Below are 20,364 nucleotides of genomic sequence, written 5' to 3' on the forward strand. Positions count from 1 at the left end.
AAATACCCTCCCGAAAAAGAAGGAAGTCCGACACTTGTGCGGGCCGGCCGCGCCAGGCCTGGGGACAGGACCCCTAGCTTCTGAGCAGGGCAGAGGACAGGGCCGGGCCCCGGGTGAGGCCAGCCAGGGGGCCTGGGGCAGCAGGCTGAGGGACACACCCGCTCTCCGGGTGGTGCCCGTCCCAGCGAACAGGCCCCACGCCTCCTTGCCGGCTCCTGTCTCTCCTCTCTTTCCCACGTGTCTGTGCTCGCACCGCAGTCACGGGGCCACGGACAAGCGAACCGGTCCAGGGCTCCCGGTCGTGGCAAAGGTCGTGGCAAACGCCTGCCGCTTCTGCGGAGAGGCCCCTCCCTGCTCAGGCCCCTGCCCGGCTCCACCTTTCCACCTCCGACACCCGACACCCGGGGCGGACCTCCAAGAAGCAGGTCTCCCGCTCTCTGCTCTCCTGCCACAGCCCACGCGCCGCGCGCGCCTCCGGAGAGCCAGCCTTCGCCTTGGCGAGGAACAGAGCATGTGCGCCGTTTCTCCTCGCCCGGCCTCTGCATTCGCTGAGGGCGGAGACCGCGTCTTTTCCTTCCCTGTCCGCTCACCGCCTCGAGGGGTCGTTCCTTGGCACCAGGCTGGCGCCATCGAACGAAGGAACGATGGACGCCGCGCTCTAGTTACCTCCACTCCAGACTCGTCCGAATCTTGTCAAGTAAATATTTTACCCCCCTTTCAGAGACGAGGAAGGTACCCGCAGCCAGGTCTTCTGGCTCTGGTGCCGTGGACGGTGCCAGGAGTGCCCAACCGGGGCGTGATTGACACGTGTTGTGCGGGGCCTGCCCGCGCGGACCGCTCAGCCGCATCCCCGGTGCTGTCCACTGCATGCCCGTGGCCCTCGCCCTCGGTCGCGAGAACCAAAAATGGCTCCAGATATTGCCAGAGAGCCCCCGGCGCGGGGGGGGGGGGGGCGCGGGGGCGCCGAGATCGTGCCCTGGTTGAGAACCACTCCACTGTAGACCTGCTCTGGAAACCACCAGCGTGATCCCAATGCAGCCCCTTCGCCGACATCCCGGGGTTCTTGTCACTGGCTGGAGAGAGAGAGGGAGAGAGAGAGGTTCACCTGCCACCCTGCCAGGGGTTGGACCATTTCTGCGGTGCTTGCCCTGGCTGTGTCTTAGGTTGGGTTTCCCCAGAAGTACACCCTGAGAAGGGGATCTGAGTGCAAGCGGTTGACCTGGGGGCTCATCCGCAGAAGCACCGGTTGGGGAAAGGGGATGACCCGGGAAAGACGACAACAGCGGGCACGTCCAGGAGCAGAAGACCCCTGTGGACAGCTGGTCCCTGCTGGGGAGCTCCGGGGGGTGGGGGTGGGGGGACAGAACCAAACACGGGTCGGGTTCTTCTACCTGAGAGGCAGGGAAACTGGGGTGTTTATCCCTCCGCTCCTTTCTCCCGTTGGCTGAGGACAGCCCTGCCACTGTTGCCCGTCACTCCAGCTTGCCCCTTAGGAGAGCCACCCATGCTGACGCGGCCGGACGATACCCTCCTACGGAGAGTCACAGGCGCTTGCAGTAGTGCTCCATCCGTGGAGAGAGTGTTGAGCGCCGTGGGGATCAGGGCAGGGCACGGGCGGCATCTGTGCCACCCACGACTGAAGCTCAGTGGGAGAGGTGGGCCATTGCTTCTCAGTGCAGTCGAGAAATGTGTGCTCTCTGATATATCTGGCTGTGTGGACAAGGGGAGTGCTACTCCATGTCCAAGTGAAATGGACAGTGTCATGTGGGGGGGGTGAGTGTGTGTGTGTGTGCGCGCGCGTGCACTCGCGGGTGAGAGAGAAAGACAGAGAGAGAGTCCTCAAAGCCACCACGGCCTCCAGTGGAGGTTGTGGCCCTCTCCCTAGCCCCCGCCGGGTGGACCCCTAGGCCTTCTGGCCACAGGTGCCCCGGACGAGGCTCTGGCTCTGGCCCCGGCTGCGCGTGTATTCCAGCGTGCGTCCGTGGGCCCGGCAGCGCTTAGCGTGCTTCAGCCGACCCCTCCACTTGCACTCCCTAATTGCCTGGTCTTCCCACAAGATGAGGGGTTTTAAAAAAAATTGCTCAGAGGGGCGCCTGGGTGGCACAGCGGTTAAGCGTCTGCCTTCGGCTCAGGGCGTGATCCCGGCGTTATGAGATCGAGCCCCACATCAGGCTCTTCTGCTATGAGCCTGCTTCTTCCTCTCCCACTCCCCTGCTTGTGTTCCCTCTCTCGCTGGCTGTCTCTGTCTGTCAAATAAATAAATAAAATCTTTAAAAAAAAAAAAAAAAATTGCTCCGAGAGCACACCGTCCTTGGAGCTCTCCAAGCACGTTAATGAGCACACTGGCTGATTATAAGGACTCCGATGGCTGCCCTCCCCTCCAGCAGCCTGACCTAGATGCACATGCTGAGAAAACTCACGGCCAGGCTAAGATACGCTAGTGGGAGAAGAGAGTTCAGTTAATTGCAAGATAATTGAGCTAATTTACAATTAGCAAACTGGTTTGTGCCATACCCATTGAGGTCTAGGTCTAGATTTTTCCACCTCTCCCCTGCTGCAGCTAATTAGAGGGCCCAGCCAGAAAATACGGACTACAGAGAGCAAGTGAAGGTGAAGATACGTTGCTTGTTGGCCTCATCTCTGGTTAACCCTCCATCACTTGCCCTGAGACTGATGTGCCTTTCCTGTGTTCAGGCCCCAAGACACACTGCAGCAAATCCCTGGGGGAGGGGGGCTCTAGCTCTGGGACATCATGTGACCGAAGGCCCCTCCCATAGCCCATTACAAAGATAGTAAGGTAGACCTTACCCAGAAGCATCACGGTAGGGAGAGGGACCACCGCAATGGGATTTTCCAGTGAGGGTGGGGGGGAGAGATTGGGCTCAACTCCAAATGCAGCATGGGCACGTGGGCGTTTAGAGCCAAGCCGGGGGGGGGGGGGGGGGGGCGTTTATAGCCAAGGAGTAGGGTGGGAGTCGGTGGGTGGAAAATTACTAAGAGGAAACCTCAGGGGTATGGGAGATTCTGGCTGAACAGAGCCAACAGGATTCTCTGCTGAAGACAGGCCAGGGTGATCAAGGCATCGCCTGGGGGATGGTAGAGGATGAGAAATGTGATCGGGTATGGGGCGTGAGGGGGTTCTGGTTAAACTGACGGAGCAGGGTTCTTGCCAAAACTGGCTTCTACCAGGAAGTGCACGGATGGGCCTAGGAGAAGGTTCTGGAGCCTGACTAAAGTTTGGTCAAGGAAGGAATCTCTGTCACTGGGGTGCCTGGGTGGCTCAGTCAATAGAGCACGAGACTTTAGATTTTGGTGTTGTGAGTTCAAGCCCCTCACTGGGTATAGAATATATATATATATATAATGTGTGATGTCATCAACTTGTAATTTTGGAAATGTTCCTGTTCAACGTGACAAAACTGGTCTTCAATATAGCAGGCTTGTAGAATCCTGAGCTGGGAGAGTACGTACACTTGTCACATAGTTTGTCGTCGGGGCCCAACTAAAACGAATTGAGCAACTACTTAATGGAAAACTGGTCCAGGGAAAATGTCTTGATGCTGAAACTGTGACTCTTTGCAGGCTATCACTCAAGTCCATTATCTGGGGTCACCCTACAGACTTGATGGGTAAACGCAGTTCTTAAAAACCACAACCAGACTTAGGCTTCAATAAATGGTACTTGACCACCTTCATTACAATGAACCAATCCTGAACTGGCAAGCTAGGTCTTGTTCAATCAGTCTTCATGAAATTTTCCAACTTTGCTTTTATAAGTCCCACCCTTGTTTTTTTTCTGAGAGAGTATCCATGTGGGCTGCTCTCCCATGTGTAGTTTCTAAATGTGAGTAAATCCTCACTACTTCAATTGTCTTTGAATTATTCTTTGACAGTTTGAGGACTCTGTCTCACAGGACCTAAACCTGCCATATTCAGTCAGGTTTTTCCTATCATGTCCAGCAGTAAACTCAACTTAGTACTATGTCTCAAAGTCTTCTTATTTCCTTTTTCATCATTTACCGCAAAGGTTGTGTACAGGGAAGCCTGGGATGATCTAAATCGTGTAGGTGTCAGTGACTATAAAAATCAAGGAAAGCACCAAGATGAACACACACACAGAAGGAAAGGAAGACAAAATCCAGAACTTAAGAAAACCAACTTAATGGTGTTCTTTTCCACCTCTGAAGAAAATCCATTTCTCTAGGACCCAAGACAATATCATAGGATAGGAGATACTTTTCCTCTACTCTCTTAGATTCAGTGTCTGGGGCCTGCTAATTAAACTGATAAAAGAGATTAACAGGAGAAAAGTTTTATTACATATGCACATGGGGGCTTCACAGAGAAAGAAGTGAAGACCCTAAGGAGGCAGTTAGACCCAGGGACTTAAATAGCATTTTATTTTTTTTTAATTTTTTAAAAGATTTTATTTATTTATTTGTGAGAGAGAGCACAAGCAGGAGGAGCGGCCGGCAGAGGGAGAAGCAGGCTTCCTGCTGAGCAAGGAGCCCGATACGGACTCTTATCACAGGACCCCAGGAACATGACCTGAGCTGAAGGCAGACCTTAACCAACTGAGCCACCCAGGCATCCCCTTATACAGCATTTTAACAACAACAACAACAACAAAACCAATGTGCTTGTGGAAGAGGGACAGAGCAGTAAATTGTGGGATAGTAACTATACGGGGACAACAAAAGTGAAAGATAAAGGTTATTTAGTAAGGTTTGTTACGCTGATCCATTGCAGGACTGACTTTCTGTCTCCAGTGGTAAAGGTTTTTTTTTCCTCCTATAGAATGGGAGGGGGAGAGGAAACACTTTCACAAAGGGAAATTTATGCCCTAATTTTAGGTAGATGTGGGGAGGACAGAAAACTCTTCTTTTGCAGTTTCTTAACTGCTTTCAGCTCAAAACAATCCTTATATCAAGGGGGCATATTTTGGGGTGGCACATTATGGTTTCCTTCAATGTGTTTTACTTTTTTCTGCTTATAAATTAGTTGCATGCTTTCACTCCTGGAAGGTGATTTAAATGATAGTTTTACATTTCTGCCTCTTAAAATAAATGGTCCTTAACTTAAAACTCCCTTTCTAAAAAAAAACCTTATAGCGTTCTCTGTCTCCCCATCCCCAATGTATTTGCGTGGCAGAGGTCTACAGTGCCGTGCCCCCAGCACAAGCCCACCTTTTTCAGGTTTATTCTGCTCTCCCAGCCCCTTTACACTCTCATTCTTCAGTCTTTGCAGACTTCCCTCAAAACTTGCCCTGTCCTCCCACCAGCTGAAGCTTCACAAAGGATTTGAGAGCCCAGGAAATAGTATAAACTCCTTTCGGTAAAATAATAGATTTTAATGATGAAATGTTTTTTCCGAGGCCTGTAAAAGCTACCACACACTGCTCCTTTGTGAGGCAAAGTCAATTTAAGATTCCAGTTAAAAACCTTTCTTGTCCCTCAGTGAATGAATGGATAATGAAGTTGTGGTATATACATACAATGTAATATTATTCAGCTGTAAAAAATGAGGGACTCTACCAACACGGATGGAACTTGAAGGCATTATGCTAAGTGTAATAAGTCAGACAGAGAAAGATAAACACTGTATGATCTCACTCATATGTAGAATCTAAGGAAAAACAAAAACATTGGTCACCAAACTGTCGAACAATCATTAGAGATACAAAAGTGAACAGTCTCCATCTTTGAGATGCTTCCAGTATAGGGACAAAAACAAGAGTAAATAGGCCACTATAACAGTATGTACAATAACGGGATCCGCAGATTCATGTCGTAAGAATGCACTGGACGAGCGCTCATCTCAATATTAGGCTGTACCAAACAATCTAAAGCAAAGTAACTTGCTTTGTTTCCATTTTTCGAAATTGCTCATGGAGACCACTCTATTTGTCTGACCTCATTCATCGTATTCTAGCACGTCACAGATGACTGTGTCCATGACTCCCAGGCCAGGGAATAATGGTAGATTCAAGAGTCACATGCTGTGGAGGCTTCCTAGTTCACAGAATTCCCCTGGTTTTACTCACCCTTTCTCTTTGACATAGATGATTGTGTCAAGGATTGAAACCCCTTGGTAACAGCCAGTCGTACTATCTCTCCTGAGAATTTGAAAAAATGTTTACAAAGATTAAAGAAAGAAAATGCCTGATTTGACCAAAGCAGTGGTTCTCAACTTGAAGCCTGCATCAGAATCCCTGGAGAGCTTGTTCAAACACAAATCGCTGGGCTCACCTCCAACCCCAGAGCTTCTGATTCCATAGGTCTGGGGTGGGATCCAGAGCATCTGCGTTTCTAACCAGTTCCCCGATGCTGCTGATGCCCCTGATCCTGGCACCACATTCTGAGAACCACTGGACCAAAAAGCCCCCACTGAGTCTTTGCACTACTAAAAATGGTCCTCAGGGTAGACAGCTTGTCCTTCCACAGGGCATGTAATGGGCTTATTTTCTCCATACATTTCCTACGTACCACCAGTATCTGGGCACGAGGTAGAAGAGGGGAATAGAATGAGCTCGGCCTAATTAAATAATCTAATTTTGAGTAGAGCACCTCTTCGCAAGTTGCATTGGCTTTGGGAAAGTGTGTCCTATATAATACAATTTAAATCTGTTGCTAAGAATTTTTTTTTTGTCCTTGGGACAGATGTTTATTTTGCCCAGAATTTACACACTGGGGACTGGAGTAGTAAAGGGGTACAGTTTCATCCCACTCCGATGGAAAGACAACTGAAAAGGATTTGACATATCATACCAGAGCCCCTGGGCCATTCGACTGGACTTTGGGAATGTATTGCTCCAGAATCCTAGAGCCTTGGACTATACCTGAAAATGGGTGGAGAGGTACTTTAGGTCTGTTCCCTAGAAGAAGACCCTGAAATAAGGATGCATATACAAGTGGTTTTTTGAAGTAAGTGCTTCCAGCGAGACCTTTAAAGGGTTGACAGATGCAGGACAGGGAAGGAGAGGAAGACAAGGGTGGGACCTTAGGCAGACGAAGCCTCAGCCTAACCTGAGGGGAGATGTCTGGAGTGTGAGTTATGCCTCAGAGTTTGTCCCAGCTTAAGGCCAGGGAGCTGGGCTTTCACACTCCTGTCCTTGTCTACTCCTGGTTCTTTCTGGCTCTTCAAAGCTTTTCCAATAACCTAAGAGTAGTCTTCCAAGAAGAGTCTCTGGTAGAGGCCATTAGAAGCAAAAGCATACAGAAGCCAGGGGAGAAGGGTGGAGGAACTATAGATAGGATCCCAGGGGACCTGAGTGGGACTCAAAGTGTCCACCACAGAAGGTGATAGATCCTAGCACAGCACTGACCTTGAGGGTGGGTGGTGGAGTTTTCCTACTGCGGAATGAAAACTGACCGTATTTGAAGAAGGGGACTCTCATGTTCTCTCTGGAAGGGACAGAGGAGAGTGGGCTTGAGAGTAGGGCTGAGAACTGGAATGTACCCTCAAAAGTACCCCACCCTCCTCAATGAAGTGTTTAATGCCCTCTGGACTATGAGAGGAGTTGTATTTAGCATCCAGTTAAAATGTATTTTCTACTTTGTAATGCCATTAAGTTATCCCCGGCTGGTCAGTAAAGTCTTTTTTTTTTTTTTTAAGATTTTATTTATTTATTTGACAGAGAGAGACAGCGAGAGAGGGAACACAAGCAAGGGGAGTGTGAGAGGGAGAAGCAGGCTTCCCGTGGAGCAGGGAGCCCGGTGTGGGGCTCGATCCCAGGACCCCGGGATCATGACCTGAGCTGAAGGCAGACGCTTAACGGCTGAGCCACCCAGGTGCCCTCGTCAGTAAAGTCTTAAAGCACGTTCTCACCTGCTGTTGTCGGGGAATCAAGGGCACGTCTCTCCAGGCAGTGTGGCCTACCCCGTATTACTCTCCCCTGCTCCATGATAGCATTGTCACATGGAGGAAGACATGGCCGCAGGTGGTGGCCCAGAGCAGGGGCTCACAAAGCAGAAAAGGAGGTGCCAAGCAGACAGATGACAAATCCCCCTTTCTTTAAAAATAAAAGAAAAAAAGGCCCTTTTGAGGGGAGTAGGGAGAAGCTAGTGCTTGGGTTACACGGGATGTAAGAGGTTTTTATAAGAGATGACACCTTCATACCTCAGCCTTGTAAGGAGCAGATTGTTATCAAAATGGCAATGGCACAAGGCATTGACTCTCTGAGACAGATGAACAATATTTCCAGAAAAATGTAGGCCAGGAGTCATATCCAGCTTTTATATCTGACAAAACTAAAATTATAGTTGGGGTTATCATCTTTTCTTAGTAATGCATTTTGACTGTAATTTGGTATTAGACAGTGTTATATACTTAGTAACATTAGTCAGCCTTTTAAAATGGATCTGATGACACAGTTTTTTTCTTTTAAAAATATTTTAAGTTTTTACTCTTTTCAAAATGTGGGCTGACTAAATGAGAGGTACTTTGTCTACAGGAACTTCTTCAGGTCAGGTAAAATAGTGAGTTTGAATATACATGTAATTTTAACATAGAAATATATAAATATTAAAATTACATATGCACTGAAGCCTACTATTTTCCCTTATATCTTTATATTTACTATGTATATTCACGTATCTTATATATTTATATATAGTAGCTAAATAATATTTACATATAAAAATTTAGAATTTAATATATAAAATTGTAATACACACATGCATAAAATATAATTTTATTTTTCTGGGCACCAAGTACACTTTTCATTTTCTGAGCTACATTTGGTAATTCTTGTAAACCCACACGATCTATGGTCTGGTTTAGGTATTGGAATGTTGTGGATAATGAAAAAGGTTTTGGTTTTAGCCCTTGTCCTTGGAAACCTTTCTAAGTGGTAGCATGAGTCTGCTTTTTGACCTCAGCAGGTACGGTACAATAGATAAAACTGCGTCTTTGAATGATGACGCTGATCTTGCTTTGCTTCTGGATACTGACCCTAGGTGTTGTTTTCATTATAAGTTTCTGGGATATGAATACATTTTGGGTCTATTCATTTTCTTCTAATTTTCCTCTTTCTAGTGTTTTGAGGATCTGCTAATTGAGGTTCTAATGAACTGTAAGCCACACCTGAATAAGTGCTTTACCTTGGGAAGAATTAGAAATAGGAAAAAAAAAAAAAGCAGAAGCTGTGATTCCGAAAATCCTTGCTTGAATATCTGCCATTTTTCATATAAATGTTAGGAAGCCCAAAGGCTTCTAGGCAGCAGATTTAGTTTCAGGCGAAAGATAAGGCTTGTCTTTCAAAATCAAAAGGCATATTTTGCTCATGATATTTTGAGGGTGTGCTTCTTCCAGGCCACTGATGATTTGATGGAGGAAGTGGAGGCTACTAGCTTCCGATTTTCCCCCAAGGTGTAGGGGGTGGGGAGAATGTTCCATTTCTGTAGGCCGTGTGGCCTGGTCACTTTCTCAGCACATACATTGCCAGTTCCCCTCTGGCGGCAATTCACAGCTTACCCTCAAGAACTCCATCTCCCTGCCCTGGGTGTAACTAGAGACAGGGATAATCCCATGATGTAAATCGAGATTGTGTAAATTAAGTTTTTAATGAAAACTGAGATTACCAGCTCTTCAGTTCCAGTTAGTTTCAGAGAATGACAATGACTAACATGTAGTGAGTGTTCACTGTATATAGAGTGTTTGCATGTCTCAATCTCTCAAAGTCTAATGTAGTCTCAATTTTATAGTTGAGGAAATAGAGACTCTAAAACGTTTTAAAACTCATCAAAACTTGCAGAACTGGAGCAAACCCAGGAATATGGAACAGGCCTGTCTGGTTTCAGAGCCTGAGTTCTTACCACCACATTGTTCTTTTGAGGTTGGTTTTGCATTCCCCAAAGACCCTAAACCTCTTACTTATTTGTTTCAGAGATTTGAGATTTTGGAAATGAAACATTTTATAGAATTAAAGAAGGATGACATCAGATGTTCTGGGAAAGGCTGCATGCACGTTTTGCCTGCACCTTTCCTCACCCTCAATCCCTGCTACCAGACAACCAGGTTTTGTTAGAGAGGTATGGAGTGCTGCAAACTTAGATTCACCAAACTGTGGCCATGGAATACAGGTCTTCACAAATTCTTAGCACCATCGATCACATAAAACAGACACTCGTTTTCTAGCACTGAGTTAACATATTACCACAAACATAGTGGCTTAAAACAACACATTTATAATCTTAATGTTCTGGAAGTCAGCAGTCGAAAACTGATCTCACTATGCAAAAACTAAGGTGTTGACAAGCCTGTGTTCCTTTCTGGAGACTCTAGGGAGAATCTCTTTCCTTGCCTTTTCCAGCTTCTAGAGGTTGCCTGTGTTCCTTGGCTCATGGCCCTTTCCTCCATCTTCAAGGCCAGCAGCAAGGCAACTTCTGGTATCTCCCTCTCTCTCTCTCTGACTTTCCTGCTTCCTTCCTTCCCTTATGAGGACCCTTGTCGTTATATTAGGCCCACCCAGAAAAACAAGGATAATCTCATCTCAAGCTCCATAGCTTAATCCTACCTGCAAAATCCCCTTTGCTCTGGAAAGGTAACATACTTATTGGTTCCAAACATTAGGATGTGGACATCTTTGGGGGACCATTTTTGTGTCTATTACAAGTACTTAGTTATATGCAAGGCATTGTGCTATGCCCTGGGTAAGCCGTAGTGGGCAAAAATAGCAGTCCCTGCTGTTAGGACAGTTTACAGTCTACAGAATGGTACTATTCCCCAACTTCCTACAACCTCAACACACGGAAAACATTGCGAATTATATATGATACCATATAAGCCACCAGAAGCCACTCAATCTCTTCATGCTAGCCACTCTGAGCCAAATTCAACTCTTCCCTTGTTTTCAACTCCTATAACCAATTACTTCTGAAGTCTCACTCAACCTATCTGAGAAATAACTCAAGTATTTCCTTGCAAGCTTGACTAACACTGACCTCATCAGCTGCCACTAGGGCACTACAGTCACCTATCACCTGTTTCCTGTCCCCAACCTCACCCCATGCTAGCCCATTGCCCTCACCCTGGCTCCACTTACCGTGCTAAACAAGTTACTATTTCTCTTCAAACTGTTCATTACTTCCTTACTGTCCCCAAGAAAGAAAAGAGAAGGGTGCTAAGGCACTCAGAAGGGTGGTGGTTAGGAAAACATGGCTGACCTTAAATGAGTGCTCACTATGTGCCAGGCATCCTATGGACATGGGTTATATGGACTGTCCCACTTAAACTTCAAAATATCATCAGCATCAACATTCTAATTTATAAATGAAAAAAACAGGGCCAAAAAATTATTAAGTGACTTGATCAAGGGCAGAGATAACTAGTAGAACTAGGCGTTTGGACCCCAACTTGTAGAAATTCACAAAATGATTCTAAAATGTACATGAAAAGAAAGAAGGACTAAGGTAGCCAAAATTACTTTGCAAAAGAAGAAAGTGAGAGTTTTATCACTACTTGATTCAAAACTCATTATAAAACGACAGTAATTAAGATAAGGTGGTATGGCCTTTGGGTCCTGAAGGAATCCACGTCAAATATGCATGAGGGAATTTTTTTTTTCATGAAGGAAAAGTTCTATATCTTGATTGCAGTGGCGATTGCACAATTGAAAACATTTTTCAAAACTCACAGGTCTGTACACTCAAAAAGGAAAATTTTACTCTCTGTATATTATACTTAATAAAAAACATTCATACTTGACCTTAATGAACATGGAACAAACCGGTTTACTATTGCAAATTAGGGTATTTATCTTGCAATTAATTCAATTCTCTTCTTCCTCTAGTATATCTTACCCTTTGTCACTGTGATAAGGAACATTTTCATAATTAAAAGTTGATGGTGACAGAGATTCCTTCCTTGACCAAACTTTAGTCAGGCTCCAGAACCTTCTCCTAGGCCCATCCGTGCACTTCCTGGTAGAAGCCAGTTTTGGCAAGAACCCTGCTCCGTCAGTTTAACCAGAACCCCCTCACACCCCATACCCGATCACATTTCTCATCCTCTACCATCCCCCAGGCGATGCCTTGATCACCCTGGCCTGTCTTCAGCAGAGAATCCTGTTGGCTCTGTTTAGCCAGAATCTCCCATACCCCTGAGGTTTCCTCTTAGTAATTTTCCACCCACCGACTCCCACCCTACTCCTTGGCTATAAACGCCCCCCCCCCCCCCGGCTTGGCTCTAAACGCCCACGTGCCCATGCTGCATTTGGAGTTGAGCCCAATCTCTCCCCCCCACCCTCACTGGAAAATCCCATTGCGGTGGTCCCTCTCCCTACCATGATGCTTCTGGGTAAGGTCTACCTTACTATCTTTGTAATGGGCTGTGGGAGGGGCCTTCGGTCACATGATGTCCCAGAGCTAGAGCCCCCCTCCCCCAGGGATTTGCTGCAGTGTGTCTTGGGGCCTGAACACAGGAAAGGCACATCAGTCTCAGGGCAAGTGATGGAGGGTTAACCAGAGATGAGGCCAACAAGCAACGTATCTTCACCTTCACTTGCTCTCTGTAGTCCGTATTTTCTGGCTGGGCCCTCTAATTAGCTGCAGCAGGGGAGAGGTGGAAAAATCTAGACCTAGACCTCAATGGGTATGGCACAAACCAGTTTGCTAATTGTAAATTAGCTCAATTATCTTGCAATTAACTGAACTCTCTTCTCCCACTAGTGTATCTTAGCCTGGCCGTGAGTTTTCTCAGCATGTGCATCTAGGTCAGGCTGCTGGAGGGGAGGGCAGCCATCGGAGTCCTTATAATCAGCCAGTGTGCTCATTAACGTGCTTGGAGAGCTCCAAGGACGGTGTGCTCTCGGAGCAATTTTTTTTAAAACCCCTCATCTTGTGGGAAGACCAGGCAATTAGGGAGTGCAAGTGGAGGGGTCGGCTGAAGCACGCTAAGCGCTGCCGGGCCCACGGACGCACGCTGGAATACACGCGCAGCCGGGGCCAGAGCCAGAGCCTCGTCCAGGGCACCTGTGGCCAGAAGGCCTAGGGGTCCACCCGGCGGGGGCTAGGGAGAGGGCCACAACCTCCACTGGAGGCCGTGGTGGCTTTGAGGACTCTCTCTCTGTCTTTCTCTCTCACCCGCGAGTGCACGCGCGCGCACACACACACACACACTCACCCCCCCCCCATGACACTGTCCATTTCACTTGGACATGGAGTAGCACTCCCCTTGTCCACACAGCCAGATATATCAGAGAGCACACATTTCTCGACTGCACTGAGAAGCAATGGCCCACCTCTCCCACTGAGCTTCAGTCGTGGGTGGCACAGATGCCGCCCGTGCCCTGCCCCGATCCCCACGGCGCTCAACACTCTCTCCACGGATGGAGCACTACTGCAAGCGCCTGTGACTCTCCGTAGGAGGGTATCGTCCGGCCGCGTCAGCATGGGTGGCTCTCCTAAGGGGCAAGCTGGAGTGACGGGCAACAGTGGCAGGGCTGTCCTCAGCCAACGGGAGAAAGGAGCGGAGGGATAAACACCCCAGTTTCCCTGCCTCTCAGGTAGAAGAACCCGACCCGTGTTTGGTTCTGTCCCCCCACCCCCACCCCCCGGAGCTCCCCAGCAGGGACCAGCTGTCCACAGGGGTCTTCTGCTCCTGGACGTGCCCGCTGTTGTCGTCTTTCCCGGGTCATCCCCTTTCCCCAACCGGTGCTTCTGCAGATGAGCCCCCAGGTCAACCGCTTGCACTCAGATCCCCTTCTCAGGGTGTACTTCTGGGGAAACCCAACCTAAGACACAGCCAGGGCAAGCACCGCAGAAATGGTCCAACCCCTGGCAGGGTGGCAGGTGAACCTCTCTCTCTCCCTCTCTCTCTCCAGCCAGTGACAAGAACCCCGGGATGTCGGCGAAGGGGCTGCATTGGGATCACGCTGGTGGTTTCCAGAGCAGGTCTACAGTGGAGTGGTTCTCAACCAGGGCACGATCTCGGCGCCCCCGCGCCCCCCCCCCCCCCCCGCGCCGGGGGCTCTCTGGCAATATCTGGAGCCATTTTTGGTTCTCGCGACCGAGGGCGAGGGCCACGGGCATGCAGTGGACAGCACCGGGGATGCGGCTGAGCGGTCCGCGCGGGCAGGCCCCGCACAACACGTGTCAATCACGCCCCGGTTGGGCACTCCTGGCACCGTCCACGGCACCAGAGCCAGAAGACCTGGCTGCGGGTACCTTCCTCGTCTCTGAAAGGGGGGTAAAATATTTACTTGACAAGATTCGGACGAGTCTGGAGTGGAGGTAACTAGAGCGCGGCGTCCATCGTTCCTTCGTTCGATGGCGCCAGCCTGGTGCCAAGGAACGACCCCTCGAGGCGGTGAGCGGACAGGGAAGGAAAAGACGCGGTCTCCGCCCTCAGCGAATGCAGAGGCCGGGCGAGGAGAAACGGCGCACATGCTCTGTTCCTCGCCAAGGCGAAGGCTGGCTCTCCGGAGGCGCGCGCGGCGCGTGGGCTGTGGCAGGAGAGCAGAGAGCGGGAGACCTGCTTCTTGGAGGTCCGCCCCGGGTGTCGGGTGTCGGAGGTGGAAAGGTGGAGCCGGGCAGGGGCCTGAGCAGGGAGGGGCCTCTCCGCAGAAGCGGCAGGCGTTTGCCACGACCTTTGCCACGACCGGGAGCCCTGGGCCGGTTCGCTTGTCCGTGGCCCCGTGACTGCGGTGCGAGCACAGACACGTGGGAAAGAGAGGAGAGACAGGAGCCGGCAAGGAGGCGTGGGGCCTGTTCGCTGGGACGGGCACCACCCGGAGAGCGGGTGTGTCCCTCAGCCTGCTGCCCCAGGCCCCCTGGCTGGCCTCACCCGGGGCCCGGCCCTGTCCTCTGCCCTGCTCAGAAGCTAGGGGTCCTGTCCCCAGGCCTGGCGCGGCCGGCCCGCACAAGTGTCGGACTTCCTTCTTTTTCGGGAGGGTATTTGGATTACTGCATAGAAGAATAGGCTTTAGCCGTCCAGTCTCGTCCTTAGCCTACTTTCGGGCAAGCGGGGGTGGGAAACAGAGGGACAGGGGAGGCCGTGTGAAAGAGTGAAGAAACTACACTTGATTTCAAGCCCCCTTGAGGCGCTCCACAAGTATCCACTCGCCCAAAGACAGCTGGTGGGCCAGTAGAAAAGCATTCTTGTCTATCCCTGAACCAGGGTCGTCTATCTCTCAGGGGCTCTCCGTCAAACAGTGTTTAATCCTCTCTCGGTGGACCGTCCTATCTCCTATCCACGCAATTGGCATCATGGCCGCTAGTTAAAACCCAGCCCGGTTTCCGAGCTGTGTGAAATTCGGGAGTTTCACCGATTTGTCTTGGCTTCTTTTCCCTTGTGAGACTTTTCTATGAATATCCTATTATCACCGTGTCTCACATAAACATCAAGAGATTCTTTTAAAATTTAAAAACCTGTCCCGAAAGGCCGGCACATCTCAAGGCCACAAAGGTAGTGGAAAACAAGGGCCCCTCAATCCTCTAGGACCCCATCGTCCTCCCTCCAGATCCACGCTTGGGATCCTGGCTGTGTCTCCAAGTCAGAGTGATCGCTGAAATGCGCTGCCATCACCCGGGACAATAGCTCTCAGGTCCATCGCGCGCAGGCCACCTTTTCAAACCGGTAGTTGAATCCTGAACTGTAATTCCCAGACGAGACGCCTGGCCTATGGCATGGCATCCTTTGTAAAGCGCCCTTACGGGGACACACAGGGCAGTGCCGGGTAAGTACTGAAGTATCAGAACGGCACGTCCTGCGCACCTCTACATGACAGCTCACTGGAAGACTCAAGGAAGAATCCCGATGCCCGCACCAAATACAGCGAGCCTCCACGTAGGCAGGAGCTACTACACACGTGGACTCTGTGGGGTGTGTTCGAGCGCTGATGGGCACCAGGCGCAGCCCTGCCGTTCACGACAGGAGACTCGGAAAGAGTGAACAATTCTGGGTGAAGCGCTGGCCAAGAAAAGAAAGCAACAGCTTCCAAGGCTTCCGCGACAGCCGCACTCCTGCGCAAACTGGCGTGGACTAGGACCGGACCCGAACGTTCGTATTCTTCGGATCCTTGCCTACGCGTCGGTGGTGGCTGGTGGCGTGCTCTTGGCGTTCAGTGGAGAACAAAGGTCTGGCCCTGCAGCGGAAGTGCGCGCTGTGGGCCTCGTGGCGGGGAGGCGGAGGCAACAACAGGAGGAGGCTTGAGGCCTGCCCCCGGTGGCCTGCGGAGAGCGCACATGCGCACAAGCGGATGCTCCCGCTGGGGGTGGGGTGGGAGGGTGGGGGCGGGGAGCCCGGGGGGCGGGGGGAGAGCGGGGAGGGCGGGGCGGGGGTCTCCCGTCCACTTCCGGCCCAGCCCGCGGGGACTCCAGACCCGGCGCGGTGGCGGCTCCCACACGTGTAGGTGTTTCCCCAAATCGCAGGTATGTCGTGTGGGGCTTTCGTGGGGCGCGCTTCTGGCCGCCCATTTGGAAGTGAGGCCCGTGGCTCCGGGGTGGACTTGCGGCGCGGGCGAGACGCTGCCTCGACGTGAAAGACGGGGTTTTCACCCCGCCCCTCAAGGCGCTTGCGTTCTCTCTTCTCTTTAGGGCCCCTTTTGTACCACGATGCAACAGGCCGTAGAACGAGCTTTGGACCGTGCGGACTATGTCATCGCAAGTGCCCAGCAGAGGCCTCCTAAAAGGAAACGCTCGTCGAGTGGGGAAGCATCTCTCTATGAAAAACTTTATGACATCTATGTGGAAGAATGTGGGAAAGAGCCCGAGGCTACGGAGGAACTAAGAAGCAACGTGAGCTTGCTAGAGAAGCTCGTTAGGAGAGAGTCGCTGCCATGTTTAGTGGTCAACCTACACCCAGGAGAGGGGGGATATTCGCTGATGCTCGAGGGGAAACATGGAGCGTATTCAGAGACCATTCGGCTGCCTTATGAAGAAGGGGAATTGCTTGACTACCTGGATGCTGAAGAATTACCTCCTGCTCTGCTGGACCTCCTGGAAAAATCTCAGGTTAACTTCTTCCACTGTGGGTGTGTCATAGCACAGGTGCGGGACTACAGGCAGTGCAGTGGTGGGGAACCTCCCGGCTACCAGAGCAGGCATATTCTCCTGCGCCCTACGATGCAGACCTTAGCCTGCGACGTGCAGTCCATAACCAGCGATGGCCAGGAGTGGACCCAGGAAGACAAACTGTTGCTTGAGAGCCAACTGATCTTGGCTACCGCTGAACCCCTGTGTCTTGATCCTTCTATAGCAGTAGCCTGCACTGCAAACAGGCTGCTCTACGACAAGCAGAAGATGAACACTCGCCCGATGAAAAGGAGCTTCAAGAGGTATTCTGCACCCTCTCTGAATCGGCAGCAGGAGCTGTCTCACTGTCCACCTCCTCCCGAGCTGAGAGTATGGGCCTCTTGCAGGAAAGGCAGAGAGAGCCAAGCCGGTCAGCAGTATGACCTCAAAATTTCTAAAGCAGGGAGTTGTGTAGATATGTGGAAACAGAGACCCTGTGAATTGGCCGTACCTTCTGAAGTGGATGTGCAGAAATACGCCAGAGGCAGGAGGTCCGCCACACGTGATGTCTCACCTCCGGGAATCTGGCCAGCCCGTGAGGTAAGAGGTGGCGGTGTGTTTGGATGTGAAGCTGGCGACGAGCCTCAGACAACGGAGCTGACCTTCGTGCAGCCGCTGAATAATCCACCTCTCTCTGGACCTAGAAGGCCCTGGAAGGAAGCCGGATGGGAGGAACAGATGTCTCCTCCGCACCCCTCCACAGATGACCATTCAGACGGTGTCCCGCCCGAGTCAAAGACTGATGCTGGGGGGGTAGTCATTCGGCCAGAGGTGGCGGTCCCGCAGAAGGCCAGATGTCCCGTCACCTCGTCCCACAGCTCCAGCAACTCAGCCAGCCTCAGCGGGCTTCCTCCCGGGAAAGACCCAGAACAGCCTGAGATGGTGTCGGTTCGGCCTTCAGTCCAGGGGAAGGGCGTCAGACAGCCACCTCTACGCATCAGACTTCCCTGGAGCTCGGGAAAGAGTTGGTCGGGGAACAGTTTTACTCCATGGGAGGCCAGCAGCTTTCATAAATCTCCATCTCTTGCTCCTGCTCCTAAGCCACCAAGTCTTTCCCAGCAACCCCCTGTGAACGTGACTGGAGTTAGCCCGCTTCCTGCAGCCACCCCGTCCACCGCCAGCTCCTCGCTGAGAGCCCTGGCCACCCCGGTCACGGCCACGTCCACGTCCACGTCCCAGAAATCCTCTGTGGAAGTGATTCGAGTTAGCGTGTTTCCTGCAGGCACTTTGCCCACCGGCAGCTCCTCACAAAGAGCCCCGGCCACCCCGGTCGCGGCCAAGTCCCAGGAATCCTCTGTGAAACAGGGCACTCGAGTTAGCAGGCTGCCTGCCACCACCGCCTCCACCGCCAGCTCATCCCAAAGCAGCCCCGCCGCCCAGGTCATGGCCAACTCTGCAGGCCGCAGCCTCCTCAAGGTGGCGGGCCCTGGTTGTGGAGCGCAGGCTTTGGCGAGGGGCTCCGGCCCCGGGCAGGGCTCCAGAGCTGGCGCCGCGGCTCCTGCGGGGATCAAGCCCAGCAGCCTGCCCTCAGGAGCTCGGCCCCCCAGTGCGGTGCCCACTGCAGCGCGGGGTCCTCCGGTCCGCGTTCAGTTTTTTTTAAAGCATGCTTCCGGCCTCAGGCCAGTTACTCTACTGGAGCTTCCACAAGATTCGCTCCTTTTGAACACCCCACAGCAGCCAGAGCAGCGGCTCTATCAGTTGATTCCCCAAGAACAACTTCAGCAAGCCTCCACTTCTGGCCCTCAGCAGCCGGTGCCACGGGGTTCAGGTGCACAAGGTGCAGCCAGTCCGAAAACGGCCTCATCTGCTCAGCCGGCTGTGCTCCTTACCCTCGCTGGAGAGGGGAGTTTGCCGCAGCCCCAGGCAGCGGTGTTGGCTCCGCTCGGCTCTGCGGAGAGCCAGAGGAGACCCGGGCAGAGCCGTCCTCGTCCTGGGCACCCGCTGCAGCCGGCCCCTGCCTTGCAGCCGCAGGCGGCCCCTACCCCGCAGGCGGCCCCTACCCCGCAGGCGGCCCCTGCCCCGCAGCCGGCCCCTGCCCGGCAGCCGGCTCCTGCCCCGCAGCCGCAGGCGGCCCCTGCCCCGCAGCCGGCCCCTGCCCCGCAGCCGCGGGCGGCCCCTACCCCGCAGCCGGCCCCTGCCCCGCAGCCGCGGGCGGCCCCTACCCCGCAGCCGGCCCCTGCCCCGCAGCCGGCTCCTGCCCCGCAGCCGCAGGCGGCCCCTGCCCCGCAGCCGGCCCCTGCACCGCAGCCGCAGGCGGCCCCTGCCCCGCAGCCGGCCCCTGCCCCGCAGCCGGCTCCTACCCCACAGCCGCAGCCGGCCCCTGCCCAGCAGTCGGCTCTTGCCCCGCAGCCGCAGCCGGCCCCTGCCCCGCAGCAGGCTCCTACCCCGCAGCAGGCTCCTACCCCGCAGCTGCAGCCGGCCCCTGCCTCGCAGTCGCAGCCACAGTCCCGGCAGCAGGTACCACAGTTGAGAATCTTGCAGGGTGCCGTGGCTGTGACGACAGTAGCCACCCAGACAGCGCAGCCGCCTCCGGACCCGCAGGCTGCAAGCCCGTCCAAAGGTAAACTGGACAGAGGCCCGCCTTCCCTTCCCAAATCCTGAGTCTTGCATTATTTTCTCTCTTTTTAAAAATACCAGAGCATGGGCCCAATCAACTCCCGAGTTTTGACTTCATTTTGATTTTGGTTTTTCCCTCAGCGTGTCAGTATTTTACCGTTAGATGTTCAAACTCTCTAGGGAAGCACAACCTCGTGAGTGGTTCGTAGAAACAAGGCAGCGATTTAAGCAACTGGGATTGTTTTTGCTTCAAGTCGTTGCTTTGTTGCTGTGCTTGTAGACAGAGTCCTCTTCATGTTCATGTTCTAGAGTAGATCCAGCTCCAAACCGGGTTCAGTCGAAACTCCTAAAGCCTATAATTTCTCGAAAACCACGCAACTACACTACAGTTAACGTGGGTATTACTTTACTAGGATGGTTGTAAAAGTTTTGAGAGGAGCTAAAAATCCTGACATAGAATATACCACCTTTTCAAGGTGTGCGGTTCAGTGATGCTCAGTAGCTGGACATTGTCTCCCGAGGGAATCTCTGGAACTGCCCTCCTCTTGCAAAAGTGAAACTCTATCCCCGCGGAGCAGCAGCTCCCCGTTCCCCCCCTCCCCCAGCCCGGGCACCCACCATTCTATTTTCTGTTTCCCCGAGTTGGACTGCTTCGGGTACTTTGTATAAGTGGGATCGTGGAGCAGTGTTTGTCCTTCTGTGACTGGCTCGCTTCACTTAGCAGAACAGTCCTCAGGGTTCGCCCACGTTGTACCTTGGGTCGGGAAGGGCGTAGCTTCTTACAGATGGTTTCCCT

General features: G+C 52.1%; 1 protein-coding gene across 1 annotated transcript; it reads left to right on the forward strand.

The window, feature by feature from the left end:
- Positions 1-16,553: 16,553 nt before the first annotated feature.
- On the forward strand, positions 16,554-19,613 carry LOC113242209 (transcription factor SPT20 homolog). The gene is made up of 2 exons (XM_044377570.2): positions 16,554-18,086; positions 18,318-19,613. The coding sequence occupies exons 1-2, from the start codon at positions 16,554-16,556 to the stop codon at positions 19,611-19,613; spliced, it is 2,829 nt and encodes a 942-aa protein (XP_044233505.2).
- The last annotated feature ends 751 nt before the right edge of the window (positions 19,614-20,364 follow it).

This window comes from Ursus arctos, chromosome X (genome assembly GCF_023065955.2).
Source record: "Ursus arctos isolate Adak ecotype North America chromosome X, UrsArc2.0, whole genome shotgun sequence".
In the NCBI taxonomy this organism is placed as follows: domain Eukaryota; kingdom Metazoa; phylum Chordata; class Mammalia; order Carnivora; family Ursidae; genus Ursus; species Ursus arctos.